Source organism: Molossus molossus, unplaced genomic scaffold, assembly GCF_014108415.1.
Source record: "Molossus molossus isolate mMolMol1 unplaced genomic scaffold, mMolMol1.p scaffold_m16_p_3, whole genome shotgun sequence".
Taxonomy (NCBI): Eukaryota; Metazoa; Chordata; class Mammalia; order Chiroptera; family Molossidae; genus Molossus; species Molossus molossus.
Genome location: NW_023425366.1, coordinates 130,483,827 through 130,498,060, shown reverse-complemented (window position 1 = coordinate 130,498,060; position 14,234 = coordinate 130,483,827). Strand labels below are relative to the sequence as shown.

General features: G+C 36.6%; 1 protein-coding gene across 1 annotated transcript in view; it reads left to right on the top strand.

Annotated features, from left to right (window-relative positions):
- The window catches only part of LOC118642185 (ATP-binding cassette sub-family A member 3-like), a 223,145-nt gene that overhangs the window by 166,604 nt on the left and 42,307 nt on the right, over window positions 1-14,234 (top strand). The window contains exon 23 of the mRNA XM_036279777.1: window positions 12,476-12,654. Within this exon, the coding sequence (XP_036135670.1) occupies window positions 12,476-12,654 (179 nt within the window). The remainder of the gene's footprint in view (window positions 1-12,475; window positions 12,655-14,234) is intronic.

Here is a 14,234-nt window from a genome sequence, read left to right as displayed (position 1 = left end):
AGTGACAGAAAACTGTCCTAACTTGTTGAAGGAAGAAGGCATTCAAGTTCCAGTAGCGCAGAGCCCCAAGTAATAAGAACACAAACAGGCCCACACCAAGACACATAGTAATTAAAATGCCAAAAATTAAAGACCAAGACAGAATCCTAAAGGCAGCAAGAGATAAGCAATAAGTTACCTACGAAGGAAACCTCATATGGCTTTCAGCTAACTTATCAACAGAAACACTACAGGCCAGAAGGGAGTGGCATCAAGTAATCAAGGTCATGGAAAACAAGGATCTAATTCCAAGACTACTCTATCCAGAAAGGCTATCATTCAAATAGAAGGTCAAATAGCTCCCCAGACAAAAATATATCAACACCAAACCAGCAATGCAAGATATGTTAAAAGGACTGCTGTAATTAACACAGAAATAGGAAGAAAAATAGAACCACACTAAACAAAAATAGCAATAAATAAGTACATATCAATTACCACCTTAAATGTGAATGGTTGAATGCTCTAATAAAAAGACACAGAGTAGCTGAGTGGATAAGAAAGCGTGACTCACATATATGTTGTTTACAAGAGACCCACCTCACAACAAGAGACTCACATAGGTTGAAAGTGAAGGGATAAAAAAAAATCTTTCAAGAAAACGGAAAGGAAAAAAAGCTGGGGTAGCAATACACACATCTGAAAAAGTAGATTTCACAATGAAGGCCATAACTAGAGACAAAGAAGGCCACTACATAATATTGAAAGGATCTATCCAACAGGAAGATATAACCTTGGTAAGCATATATGCACCCAATATAGAAGCACCAAGATATATTAAAAATCTTCTGGAGGACTTCACAGGAGAAATCAACAGCAGTACAATCATAGCAGGGGACTTCAACACCCCACTGACATTACTGGATAGATTATCTAGATGACAAAATTGAACAAGAAAACACAGACTCTAAATGAAGCACTGGATCAAATGGATTTCATAGATATTTACAGAGAATTACAGCCCAAAACTGCAGAATTCACATTCTCTCAAATGCACATGGGACATTCTTAAAGATAGATCACATGTTAGGGCACAAACTAAGTCTCCACAAGTTATAGAAGACTGAAATCATATGAAGCATCTTCTCAGATCACAATGGCATAAAACTAGAAATCAATTGCAACAAGAACATGAAAAGGCATTTGAAAACATGGAGGCGAAACAGCATGTTATTGAACAATGAATGAGTTATCATGAAGACCAAGGAAGAAATTAAAAACTTTCTAGAAACCAATGAAAATAAACACACAACACAATTTCTATGGGATGCAGCAAAAGCAGTTCTGAGAGGGAAGCTCGTAGCACTACAGGCCTACCTGAAGAAGCAAGACAAATTTCTAACAGACTATCTAACCTCACAACTTACAGAACTAGACAGCAAAAAGGAAAACCCCAGAGCAAGTAGAAGGATGGAAATAGTAAAGATGAGAACAGAAATAAATAACATGGAGATGAAAAAAACAACAAAACAATTCAAAGGATCAATGAAACAAAGAGCTGGTTCTTTGGAAAGACAAACAAGATTGATAAACACTTAACTAGACTCACCAAGAATCAGAGAGAGAGAAACCAAATACACAAAATCAGAAATAAAAGAGGAGAAATAATAACTGACACCACAGAAATACAAAGGATTGTTAATAAATATGATGAACAATTATACGGCAACAAATTTGACAATCTAAATGAAATGGACAAATTTCTAGAAACACACAGTCTCCCAAATATGAATCGGGAAGAGATAGAAAACTTGAACAGACCAATAACAAGAAAAGAAATTGAAGATGTAATCAAGACTCTCCCAGAAAACAAAAGCCGAGGTCTGGACAGCTTCGCAAGGCAATTTTACTGAACATTCAAAGAAGAATTAATTCCTATTCTCCTCAAAGTATTTCAAAAAATTTAAAAAGGCAGACTACCAAACTCGTTTTATGAGGCCAGCATAATTCTAATTCCAAATCCAGAAACACACAATACAAAGAAAGAAAACTACAGGGCAATATCCCTGATGAACATAAATGCCAAAATCCTGAACAAAATACTAGCCAATTGTTTCAAGCAATACATAAAAAAAAATTATTCACCATTCCCAGAGGTGCGAGGCTGGTACAACATTTGCAAATCAATCAATGTGATACACCACAGAAACAAAATAAAAAATAAAAATCACATGATCATATCAATAAATGCTGAAAAAGCATTCGACAAAATCCAGCACCAATTTGGGATAAAAACGTTCAAAAATCAGAATAGGGAGTTCATATCTCGTTATAATAAAGGCTTTATGTGAACGACCTACTGCCAACATCATACTCAATGGGCAAAAATAAAAAGCATTTTTCTTAAGAACAGGAACAAGACAAGGATGTCCACTTTTGCCGCTCTTAATTAACATAATACTGAAAGTCTTAGCCACAGCAATCAGACAGGGAGAAAAAAATAAAAGGGATCAAAATTGGAAAGGAGGAAGTGAAACTGTCATTATTCACAGATGACATGATACTATACATAAAAAACCCCAAAGACTCCATCAAAAATGTACTAGACTTAATAAATGAATTTGGAAAAGTAGAAGGATACAAAATTAACATCACGATATCAATGGCATTCTTATACACCAATGATGAAGTCACAGAAAAAGAAATTGAAAAAATAATCCCATTTACTATCATGGCAAGAAAATGAAGATACCTAGGAATAAATTTTTTTTTTCCTTTTATGAATTTTTATTTATTTTTTGTTACAGATATTTTACCTTTTTACCCCATTTGCAACCCCCACCCCACCCCCCCTCCACCCTGTCCCCGGCTTAGTTGTCCATGTCCATTGGTCATGCATACATGCATATAAGTTCTGTGGTTTATCTCTTCCCACCCCTCCACCCCCCATCCCCTCTTCTGAGGGATGTCAGTCTGTGCCCTACTTCCATGGGTCTGGGTCTACTGTATTCCTCATGTGGTATTTGTCTTTTTCTGCTTGGCTTCTTTCACTTAGGATAATACTCTCCAGGTCCCTCCATGTCGTCTCAAAGGATAAGAGATCTTTCTTTCTTACCGCTGCATAGTACTCCATTGTGTATATGTACCACAGCTTTTTTATCCATTCGTCTACTGGTGGACACTTGGGCTGTTTCCAGATCTTAGCTATTGTAAATAGTGCTGCTATGAACATGGGGGTACATATATTCTTCCTGATTGGTGTTTCAGGCTTCTTAGGGTATATTCCCAGCAGTGGGATCACTGGGTCAAATGGAAGTTCAATTTTTAATTTTTTGAGGTAGCACCATATTGTTTTCCATAGCGGCTGCACCAGTCTGCATTCCCACCAGCAGTGTATTAGAGTCCCCTTTTCTCCACACCCTCGCCAACACTTGTTGTTTGATGATTTGTTGATGGTGGCCATTCTGACAGGTGTGAGGTGATACCTCATTGTTGTTTTAATTTGCATCTCTCGGATGATTAGTGATGTTGAGCATTTCTTCATATGTCTCTTGGCCATTTGTATGTCCTGTTTGGAGAGGTGTCTATTCAGCTCCTCTGCCCATTTTTTAATTGGGTTCTTTGTCTTCCTTTTGTGGAGTTGTAGGAGCACTCTATATATATTGGAAATTAACCCCTTATCTGATACATCATTGGCAATGATGTTCTCCCATACAGTGGGTTGCCTTTCCATTTTGATGATTGTTTCTTTTGCTGTGCAGAAGCTTTTGAGTTTGATGTAGTCCCATGTGTTCATTTTCTCCTTTATTTCTGTTGCCTTAGGTGATGTATCAGTGAAAATTCTGCTCCGTATGATGTCCGAAATTTTTTGCCTACATTTTCTTCTAGAATTTTTATGGATTCACGGGTCACATTTAAGTCTTTTATCCATTTTGAGTTTATTTTTGTGTATGGTGTAAGTTGATGGTCTAGTTTCATTTTTTTGCATGTAGCTGTCCAATTTTCCCAACACCATTTATTAAAGAGGCTGTCTTTACTCCACTGTATGCTCTTGCCACCTTTGTCAAATATTAATTGAGCGTATTGCCTTGGGTCCATTTCTGGGTTTTCAGTTCTGTTCCACTGGTCTATATGCCTGTTCTTGTGCCAGTACCAGGCTGTTTTGGTTACAGTCGCTTTGTAGTATAACCTGATATCTGGTATTGTGATCCCACCTACTTTGTTCTTTTTTTTCCAAGATTGCTGTGGCTATTTGGGGTCTTTTTTGGTTCCATATGAACTTTTGAAGTATTTGTTCTAGTTCTATGAAATATGTCGTTGGTATTTTGATGGGGATCGCGTTCAATCTATAGATTGCTTTGGGTAGTATGGACATTTTAATGATGTTAATTCTTCCAATCCATGAACAGGGTATGTGCTTCCACTTTTTTATATCTTCCTCTATTTCTTTTTTCAATGACCTGTAGTTTTCTGCAAATAGGTCCTTTACTTCTTTGGTTAAGTTTATTCCTAGGTATCATAATTTTTTTGGAGCGATGGTAAATGGGATTGTTTTTTCAGTTTCTCTTTCTGTGAGTTCATCATTGATGTACAAGAATGCCGTCGATTTCTTGATGTTAATTTTGTATCCTGCTACTTTGCCAAATTCATTTATTAAGTCTAATAGATTTTTGATAGAGTCTTTAGGGTTTTCTATGTACAATATCATGTCATCTGCAAATAATGACAGTTTCACTTCCTCCTTTCCAATTTGGATCCCTTTTATTTTTTCTTCATGTCTGATTGCTGTGGGTAAGACTTCCAGTACAATGTTAAATAAGAGTGGCGAAAGTAGACATCCCTGTGTTGTTCCTGTTCTTAATGGAAATCTTTTTAGTTTCTGTCCATTGAGTATGATGTTGGCTGTAGGTCTTTCATATATGGCCTTTATTATGTCGAGATATGATCCCTCTATTCCTACATTTCTGAGTGTTTTTATCAGAAATGGATGCTGGATTTTGTCGAATGCTTTCTCAGCATCTATTGATATGATCATGTGGTTTTTATTCTTCATTTTGTTTATGTGGTGTATCACGTTTATTGATTTGCAAATATTGTACCAGCCTTGCATCCTTGGAATGAATCCCACTTGGTCATGGTGAATAATTTTTTTGATGTATTTCTGGATCCGATTTGCTAATATTTTGTTCAGGATTTTGGCGTCTATGTTCATCAGGGATATTGGCCTGTAGTTTTCTTTCTTCGTAGTGTCTTTTTCTGGTTTTGGAATTAGAATTATGCTGGCTTCATAAAACGAGTTTGGAAGTCTTTCTTCTTCTTGAATTTTTTGAAATAGTTTGAGGAGAATGGGTGTTAGTTCTTCTTTGAATGTTCGGTAAAACTCCCCCGTGAAACCATCTGGGCCTGGGCTTTTGTTTGCTGGGAGAGTCTTGATTACCTCTTCAATTTCCTTAGTTGTTATTGGTCTGTTCAAGCTTTCTATCTCTTCCGGGAATAGTTTTGGGAGACTGTGTCTTTCTAGAAATTTCTCCATTTCGCTTAGATTGTCGAATTTGTTGCCATATAGTTGTTCATAGTAGTTGTTAACGATCTATTGTATTTCCGTGGTGTTGGTTGTTACTTCTCCTCTTTCATTTCTGATTTTGTGTATTTGGGTTCTCTCTCTTTGTTTCTTGGTGAGTCTAGCTAAGGGTCCATCAATCTTGTTTATCTTTTCGAAAAACCAGCTCTTTGTTTCATTGATCCTTTGAATTGTTTTTTTGGTCTCTATGTCATTTATTTCTGCTCTGATCTTTACTATTTCCTTCCTTCTACTTGCTCTGGGGTTTTCTTTTTGTTTGCTTTCTAATTCTTTAAGTTGTGAGGTTAGACAGTCAATTAGAAATTTTTCTTCTTTTTTGAGGTAGGCCTGTAGTGCTATGAACTTCCCTCTCAGAACTGCTTTCGCTGCATCCCATAGATTTTGTGTTGTTGTGTGTTCATTTTCATTGGTTTCCAGGAAGTTTTTAATTTCTTCCTTGATCTCCTCGGTCACCCATTCATTGTTTAATAACCTCCATGTGTTGAAATGTCTTTGCATGTTCTTGTTGCAATTGATTTCTAGTTTCATGCCATTGTGATCTGAGAAGATGCTTGATATGATTTCAGTCTTCTTGAACTTGTAGAGATTTAGTTTGTGTCCTATCATGTGGTCTATCTTTGAGAAAGTCCCATGTGCACTTGAGAAGAATGTGTATTCTGTAGTTTTGGGGTGTAATTCTCTGTAGATATCTATTAAATCCATTTGGTCTAGTGTTTCATTTAGAGTCTCTGTTTCCTTGCTAAGTTTTTGCCTAGAGGATCTATCCAGTGCTGTCAACGGGGTGTTGAAGTCCCCTGCTATGGTTGTATTGTTGTCGATTTCTCCTTGGCAGTCCTCCAGAAGATTTTTAATATATTTTGGTGCTCCTGTATTGGGTGCATATATGTTTATCAAGGTTATATCTTCCTGTTGGATAGATCCTTTCAATATTATGTAGTGGCCTTCTTTGTCTCTAGTTATGGTCTTCATTTTGAAATCTATTTTATCAGATATGAGAATTGCTACCCCAGCTTTTTTTTGCTTTCCATTTGCTTGGAAAATTTTTTTCCATCCCTTCACTTTCAACCTATGTGAGTCTTTTGTTGAGAGGTGTGTCTCTTGTAAACAACATATAGATGAGTCATGCTTTCTTATCCAATCAGCTACTCTGTGTCTTTTTATGGGAGCATTCAATCCATTTACATTTAAGGTGATTATTGATATGTACTTATTTATTGCCATTTTTGTTCAGTGTGGTTCTATTTTTCTTCCCATTTTTACTGCTACTTACAGCAGTCCTTTTAACATTTCTTGCAGTGCTGGTTTGGTGCTAATGTACTCCCTTAGCCTTTTTTTGTCTGGGAAGCTCTTTATTTGATCTTCTATTTTGAATTTTAGCCTTGCTGTGTAGAGTAGTCTTGGATTCAGATTCTTGTTTTTCATGACTTTGATTACTTCATGCCATTCCCTTCTGGCCTGTAGTGTTTCTTGTGAGAAGTCAGCTGAGAGCCTTATGGGGTTCCCTTTGTAGGTAACCTGTTCCTTATGTCTTGCTGCTTTTAGGATTCTCTCTTTGTCTTTAATTTGTGGCATATTAATTACTATGTGTCTTGGTGTGGGCCTGTTTGGGTTCTTCTTACTTGAGACTCTCTGTGCTTCTTGAACTTGAATGCCTTCTTCCTTCACCAAATTAGGGAAGTTTCCTCTCACTATTTCTTTGAATATATTCTCTATCCCTTGCTCATTTTCTTCTTCTTCGGGGACTCCTATGATGCGAATGTTATTATGTTTCCAGTTGTCCCATAGTTCTGTTAAGCTGTCTTCCTGTTTTTTAATAGTTTTTTCCTTTTGTTTTTCTGATTGGTTGATTTTTTCTACCCTGTCTTCTAATTCACTGATCCGGTCCTCAGCTTCCCCTACTCTGCTTTTTAAACCTTCCAATGTGTTTTTCATTTCTGATATGTCATTTTTTATCTCTTCTTGTTGGTTTTTAATTTCCAATTGGCTTATTTTCAGTGCCTCTATGTCCTTACTCATGCTGTTCAGCTTCCTCAAGATCATGGCTCTGAATTCTAGCTCTGTTAACATGCCTAATTGCTCCACATTGATCTCATCTTCGGTGGAGGTCTCTTGCTCTTTCATTTGGCTTCTGTTTCTGTGTTTCACCATTTTGGCTATCACTGTGGGCTTTGGAGCCTGTGAAGTTCTCCCTGTGGGTGTTGGTGTTCTGCTGCTTGTGGCTCCCTCTCCTCTGTTTAGATGAGCGAGGGAGGACCCACGTTGAACACCACTGTCAAGTCTCACTTTCCTGGTTAAAGTTGCCAGCCCAGGAAACGTACTGTTATCCTCTAGCTATTTGCCTGGAGGCTAGCAGTCTAGGTTAATTGATCAGTTTTGGGTTGTCAGTTGATTGAAAAACTCCCTCTGGTGCTCAGCCAAGGGGCTTTCACGAGGGTGGGGCAGATGCTGGTTGTTAGTGAGCCTCAATTAGCACTTCAATGGCCCACAGGGTTTGGTTGGATCTCTGAGGGAGGGGCTGCTGCCTCTCCTCAGAGCCCAGGGAAGGAGCAATGTGGCCACCGTCCTGAGTGGCTGCACTCAGCCAAAGCTCCGAGCGCCCTCCAAACCCCGAATGTCCCGACACATTTCCAGTCCAGTCCTCCCTCCCTCTGCCGGAGCCCAAGGTGAGTGGCTGTGGCTGTTTCAGCCTCTGTCCCGGCTGCGCTGTGGAGCCGCCTGGGAGTGTAACCCGAGCGCGCCGCTTACAGCTAAGGCTGCTTCTGAGCTGCGGACCGTGGGCTCCCAGCCCCGTCTCGCGCCTTCGCAAGCCTACTGGGATGGAGTCAGTGTCCCGCGTTGTTTGTTCCTCACAAGCTGCTTTTCTGTTGGTTTTTCCCATCGATTTGTCTGTGTTAAAGTTGTAATTTCAGTTTGGTTCTGGGAGACGGTCTGTGTAGCTCCGTTCACTCTGCCGCCATTTTTTTCTCCTCCCTAGGAATAAACTTAACCAAAGAAATAAAGAACCTATTTGCAGAAAACCAGAGGTCATTGAGAAAAAGAAATAGAGGAAGATATAAAAAAGTGGAAGCACATACCTTGTTTATAAATGGGAAGAATTAACATAATTTAAATGTCCATACTACCAAAAGCAATCTATAGATTCAATGCAATCCTCATCAAAATACCAACAAAATACTTCACAGAACTAGAACAAATATTCAAAAATTCATATGAAACCAAAAAAGACCTCGAATAGTCACAGCAATCTTGAAAAAAAAAAAAGAAAAAAGTTGGAATGATCACATTACTATATTTCAGGTTATACTACAAAGCCACTGTAATCAAAACAGCCTGGTACTGGCCCAAGAACAGGCATATAGATCAATGGAACAGAATAGAGAACCCAGAAATGGACTGAAGACAATATGCTCAATTAATATTTGACAAAGGGGGGCAAGAGCATACAGTGAAGTAAGGACAGCCTCTTTAATAAATGGTGTTGGGAAAATTGGACAGCTACATGCAAAAAAAAAAAAAAAAAATGAAACTAGACCAACAACTTACACCATACACAATAATAAACTCAAAATGAATAAAAGACTTAAATGTGACTCATGAATCCCTAAAAATCCTAGAAGAAACTGTAGGGAACAAAATTTCAGACAAATGCCACAAAATTTTTACTGATATATCACCTAAGGAAACATAGGAGAAAATGAACACATGGGACTACATCAAAGTCAAAAGTTTCTACACAGCAAAAGATACAATCATCAAAATGGAAAGGCTACCCACTGTATGGGAGAGCATAATTGCCAATGATATAGCAGATAAGGGGTTAATTTCCAATATAGAGAGAGTGCTCATACAACTCAACAAAAGGAAGACAAAGAACCCAATTACAAAATGGGCAGAGAAACTAAATAGAGACTTCTCCAAACAGGACATACAAATGGCTAAGAGACATATGAAGAAATGCTCAACATCACTAATCATCAGAGAGATGCAAATTAAAACAACAATGAGGTATCACCTGACACCTGTCAGAATGGCCGTCATCAACAAACCATCAAACAAGTGTTGGAGAGGGTGTGAAGAAAAGGGGACTCTAGTACACTGCTGGTGGCAATGCAGACTGGTGCAGCCACTATGGAAAACAATATGGTGTTACCTCAAAAAATTAAACATTGAACTTCCATTTGACCCAGTGATCCCGCTCCTAGGAATATACCCTTAGAAGCCTGAAACACCAATCAGAAAGAATATATGTACCCCCATATTTGTAGAAGCACTATTTACAATAACTAAGATCTGGAAACAGCCCAAATGTCCATCAGTAGACGAATAGATAGAAAAAGTTGTGGTACATATACACAATGGAGTACTATGCAGCTGTAAGAAAGAAAGATCTCTTATTGTTTGAGACGACATGGAGGGACCTGGAAAGTATTATCCTAAGCCAAACAAGCCAAACAGAGAAGGACAAGTATCATATAATCTCGCTTATTTGTGGAATACAATGAACATAACAGTCTGAGGAATCGGGTAGTCCCAGAGATGTGGAAGTGGGGTACAGACTGACAATTCCCAGAAGAGGGGATAATGTGGGAGAGATAAACCACAGAACTTATATGCATGTGTGCATGAACAATGGACATGGACAACAAAGCTGGGGACAGGGCGGGGAGGGAGGAATCAGTGGGAGAAAAAGGAGAATCATCTGTAACAAAAATAGATAAATTAATTAAATTAAAAGAAGAACAAGTCAGGGATGTTCACTTTCACCAGTCTTTTTCAGCATAGTACTTAAAATCATAGCCAGTAAGACGTAAAACTGTCATAATTTGCAGACATCATGATACTGCATATAGAGAACCCTAAATATTCCACCGAAAAAAAGTACTAAATCTGATCAATGAATTCAGTATATAGCAAGATACAAAATAAATATTTAGAAATTAGTTGCCTTTTTATACACCAAAAATTAACTACAAGAAATGGAAACTAAAAAAAAAAAAAATCTCCTTTATAATTGCATCCACAAAATAAAATACATAGAAATAAATTAAACCAAGGAGGTAATAAACCTGTACTCAGAAAATTATAAGACAATTAAGAATGAAATTGAAAAAGGTTCAAATAAGTGGAAACATATACCATGCTTTTATTTTTTATTTTTTTATTTTTTTTATCCTCACCCGAGGACAGTCTTCCAATTTTTGTACAGATAGAGGGGGAGGGGGAGAGAGAGAGAGAGAGAGAAACATTGACGTGAAGGGACACATCGAGTGGCTGCCACCCGCACGACCAACCAGGGCCGGGGACAAACTGCAACCGAAGTACGTGCCCTTAGCGGGAACCGAACCCGGGTCTCTCTGGACCACAGGCCAACGCTCTAACCGCTGAGCCAAACCGGCCAGGGCTATACCATGCTTTTAGATGGAAAGAATTATCATCATTGAAATGTCCATAGTACCCAAAGCATAGTTGACAAACTACCTCAATCCGGTGATCAAGGTCAACATTAAAAGTGATAAATCATATTGATAGTATGAACTTTTAAAATATGATATAAAAATGGCACTTCTGTTATCTTCCTCCCCAAATCCCATGAACCCATTTGACTGGTCTAATTATGGGGAAAAAAAACAACAACCCAATTGTGGGATATCCTGCAAAATGTCTGACCTGTACTACTCAACACTGTCAATGTCATCAAAAATAAAGAAATCTGAGAAACTATCACATCCAAGAAGTACCTAAGCAATCATGACCACTAAATGCAGTATTCTGGATTGGATTATGGAACAAAAAAATTATAATACTTTATTTGTTTATTCATCTAGTTTTGGAGTGAGAGAGAGAAAATTTGTTGTTCCACTGATTCATGTATGCATTGGGTGATTTTTTTATGTGCATTGACTGGGGATTGAACCTGCAACCTTGGAATATAAGGACAATGTTCTATTTTTTTTTTAATTATTTTTATTAATTTGTTTCTGAGCTACATGGTCAGGGCCAAAAACATAACATTTTTTAAAAACTAGAAAATCTGAATAAATTAGGGACTTTAGTTAATAATTATGTATTAATATTTGCTCATTAATTGTAATATACCACACCAGTGTATGTTGTTAATAATAAGAGAAACTGGATGCAGGGTATATGGATTTCTCTGTACTCTACAATTTTTTTTTGGTAAATTTAAAACCATTCTAAAATTTTTTTAAGATTAGGGGCATTTGTAATTCACTTATAACAGGAATTCTGTGCTTTTCACTCAACTTCTGAAGAAAGTTCAAACCCTGAACTGTGCTGCTCTGTTGGTTGGGCATTGTCCCAAGCACTGAAAAGGTTGCCAGTTCAATTCTCCATCAGGGTACATGCCCAGGTTGGGGGATCCATTCCCGGTAAGGGGCATGCAAAAGGCAGCCAATTGATGTTTCGCTCTTACATCAATGTTTCTCTTTCTCTTTCCCTTCCTCTCAATTAAGTATTCTTTTAAGAAAAGTTCAAAAAGTGTCAGATAATTGTTATTTTTACTGTTTTAAAGCATACTGTTATCTTTTTCAATAGTATTTGCACTCTAATACATTCTTCTAATTATAAATTTCAGATTTTAAACTTCTGAAAGGATTTAAGAGTATTTTTATGACATGCAATAATTATGAAACACATCAATTAATATGTTAATAGTAATAGGCTTATTGATTACCATATATTATACTCATGAAAATCAGCCTTCAAAATGTATTATTCAAATGGTATTTGTGTACCAGAACAATCACTTCTCACAGTCTAAATACCTGTCCACTTAGCCTAACATTTTATTTTATCTTATATTTCATACTATTTGTTGTTTTTTTAGGCTGTGTTCATTGTGTCAATGTCCTGTGGTAATGTCTCTCTCTCTCTCCCCCCCTTTGTCATTCTCAGATACTGAAAAGAGTGTTTATTCTTTGGAAGGGCAAACGATTGGAATATATATAATTATGATGAGTACCATAGGCGTTATTTACCTTCTCTTGATTTTCTTTTGGGAGACAAATGTTTGGAAACTAAGAAAATTTCTCAATCAATACATTTACTTTGGTATCTATAAGAAATACAAAAAGGTGAGTAACTAAGCATGGATCTTAAGAATAACTCATGGAGCTACATGACTACCTCAGTTAGAGAAAAGAAAACTCTTTGTCCCCAGAAATATATTTTCGTAAGTAAAATGTATTAAGATATAATTTACCTATAATAAACTGCATTCCTTTTATCGATCATTTCAAAGAGCCAAATTTGTCTATTAATTTGCTCTATTATTGACTATTTTCTCTTTCATTGATTTTTTGTTGTTGTTGTTGTTGTTCTTTATAATTTTCTTTCTTGTACTTTTGGTTTACTCCTCTCCTTCATTTTAGTTTCTTTATGTGAAGACTGAAGCCATAACATTTAGGTCTTTCATATTTTCAAATATCAACATTGAATGCTAAACATTTTCCTATAAGCAGTGCTCCATCTGTACCCTGAAAAAAAATGTAATTCTTATATTTTTTATTATCACTTAAATGTTCAAAGTATTTTCTAATACCCTGAATGATTTTTTTTGATGTATGGATTATGTAAAGATCTGTAGATTAATTTCCAAATATTTGGAAGTTTCCTAGATATATTATTATTATTGATTCCTAATTCACTTCCTGTGTGGTCAAAACACATACTTGTACTCAATTCTTTTAAATCCAATCATATTTGTTCTTTGGCTCAGTATATGATCATGTGTGCTTGAAATAATGTGCATTTTGCATTTGTTGGTTGTAATGATGAGTGATGGTATTACTTACATCATTTAGTCTTTTATTAATATTTTTGTCTGATTGATTGCTAACAAAAGGGCTTAAAATTTCCAATCCTGACTTTAGGTTTATTTCTCCCTTTAATTCTGTAAATTGTTCCTCTATGTATTTTTTCTTCTATATATTTTAATCTCTATCATTATGTCAATAAAAATGTATTATTGTGTGTCTTCCTGATTAATTGAATTATGAAATGTCACTCTTTTTTTAAAAAGATGTTTTCGATTTGTTAGAGAGAGAGAGAGAAACATCGATGTGAGAGAGAAGCATCCATGAACTGCCTCCTGCAAACCCCCTACTGAGGATCAAGCCTGCAACCTAGGCATGTGCCCTGACCAGGAATCGAACTGCGACCTCTCAGTCCATGGGACAATGTCAACCCACTAAGCCACACAGGCTGGGCTGAAATGTCATTTCTTATCTCTGCTAATATTCTTGGTCTTGAAGTCTATTTTCTCTGATATTCAAATAGCACCTCCAGTCTTCCTATACTTATTTTTGCATGGTATATCATTTTACATCCATTTATTTTCAAACTTTTATCTTTATATTTAAAGTGGCTCACTGTAAACAGCATGTAGTTGGGTCCTAACTTTTTATGTATTCTGATAGTCTCAGCCTTTTAAATTTGAGCATTTAGTCCTTTATTGATATGGTTGTACATATTTTCATGGACCATATTGATTAGTTGTTTTCTGTTTGTCCCTTCTGTTTCTTATTTTTATGCTTTCCTATTCCTGGCTTTCTTTGGATTACTTTAATACATTTAGAATTTCATTTTAGTTTCTCAGTTGACTTTTTAGCTATACTTCTTCCCATTAGTTTTAGTGGTAATTGTAAGGCTTAAA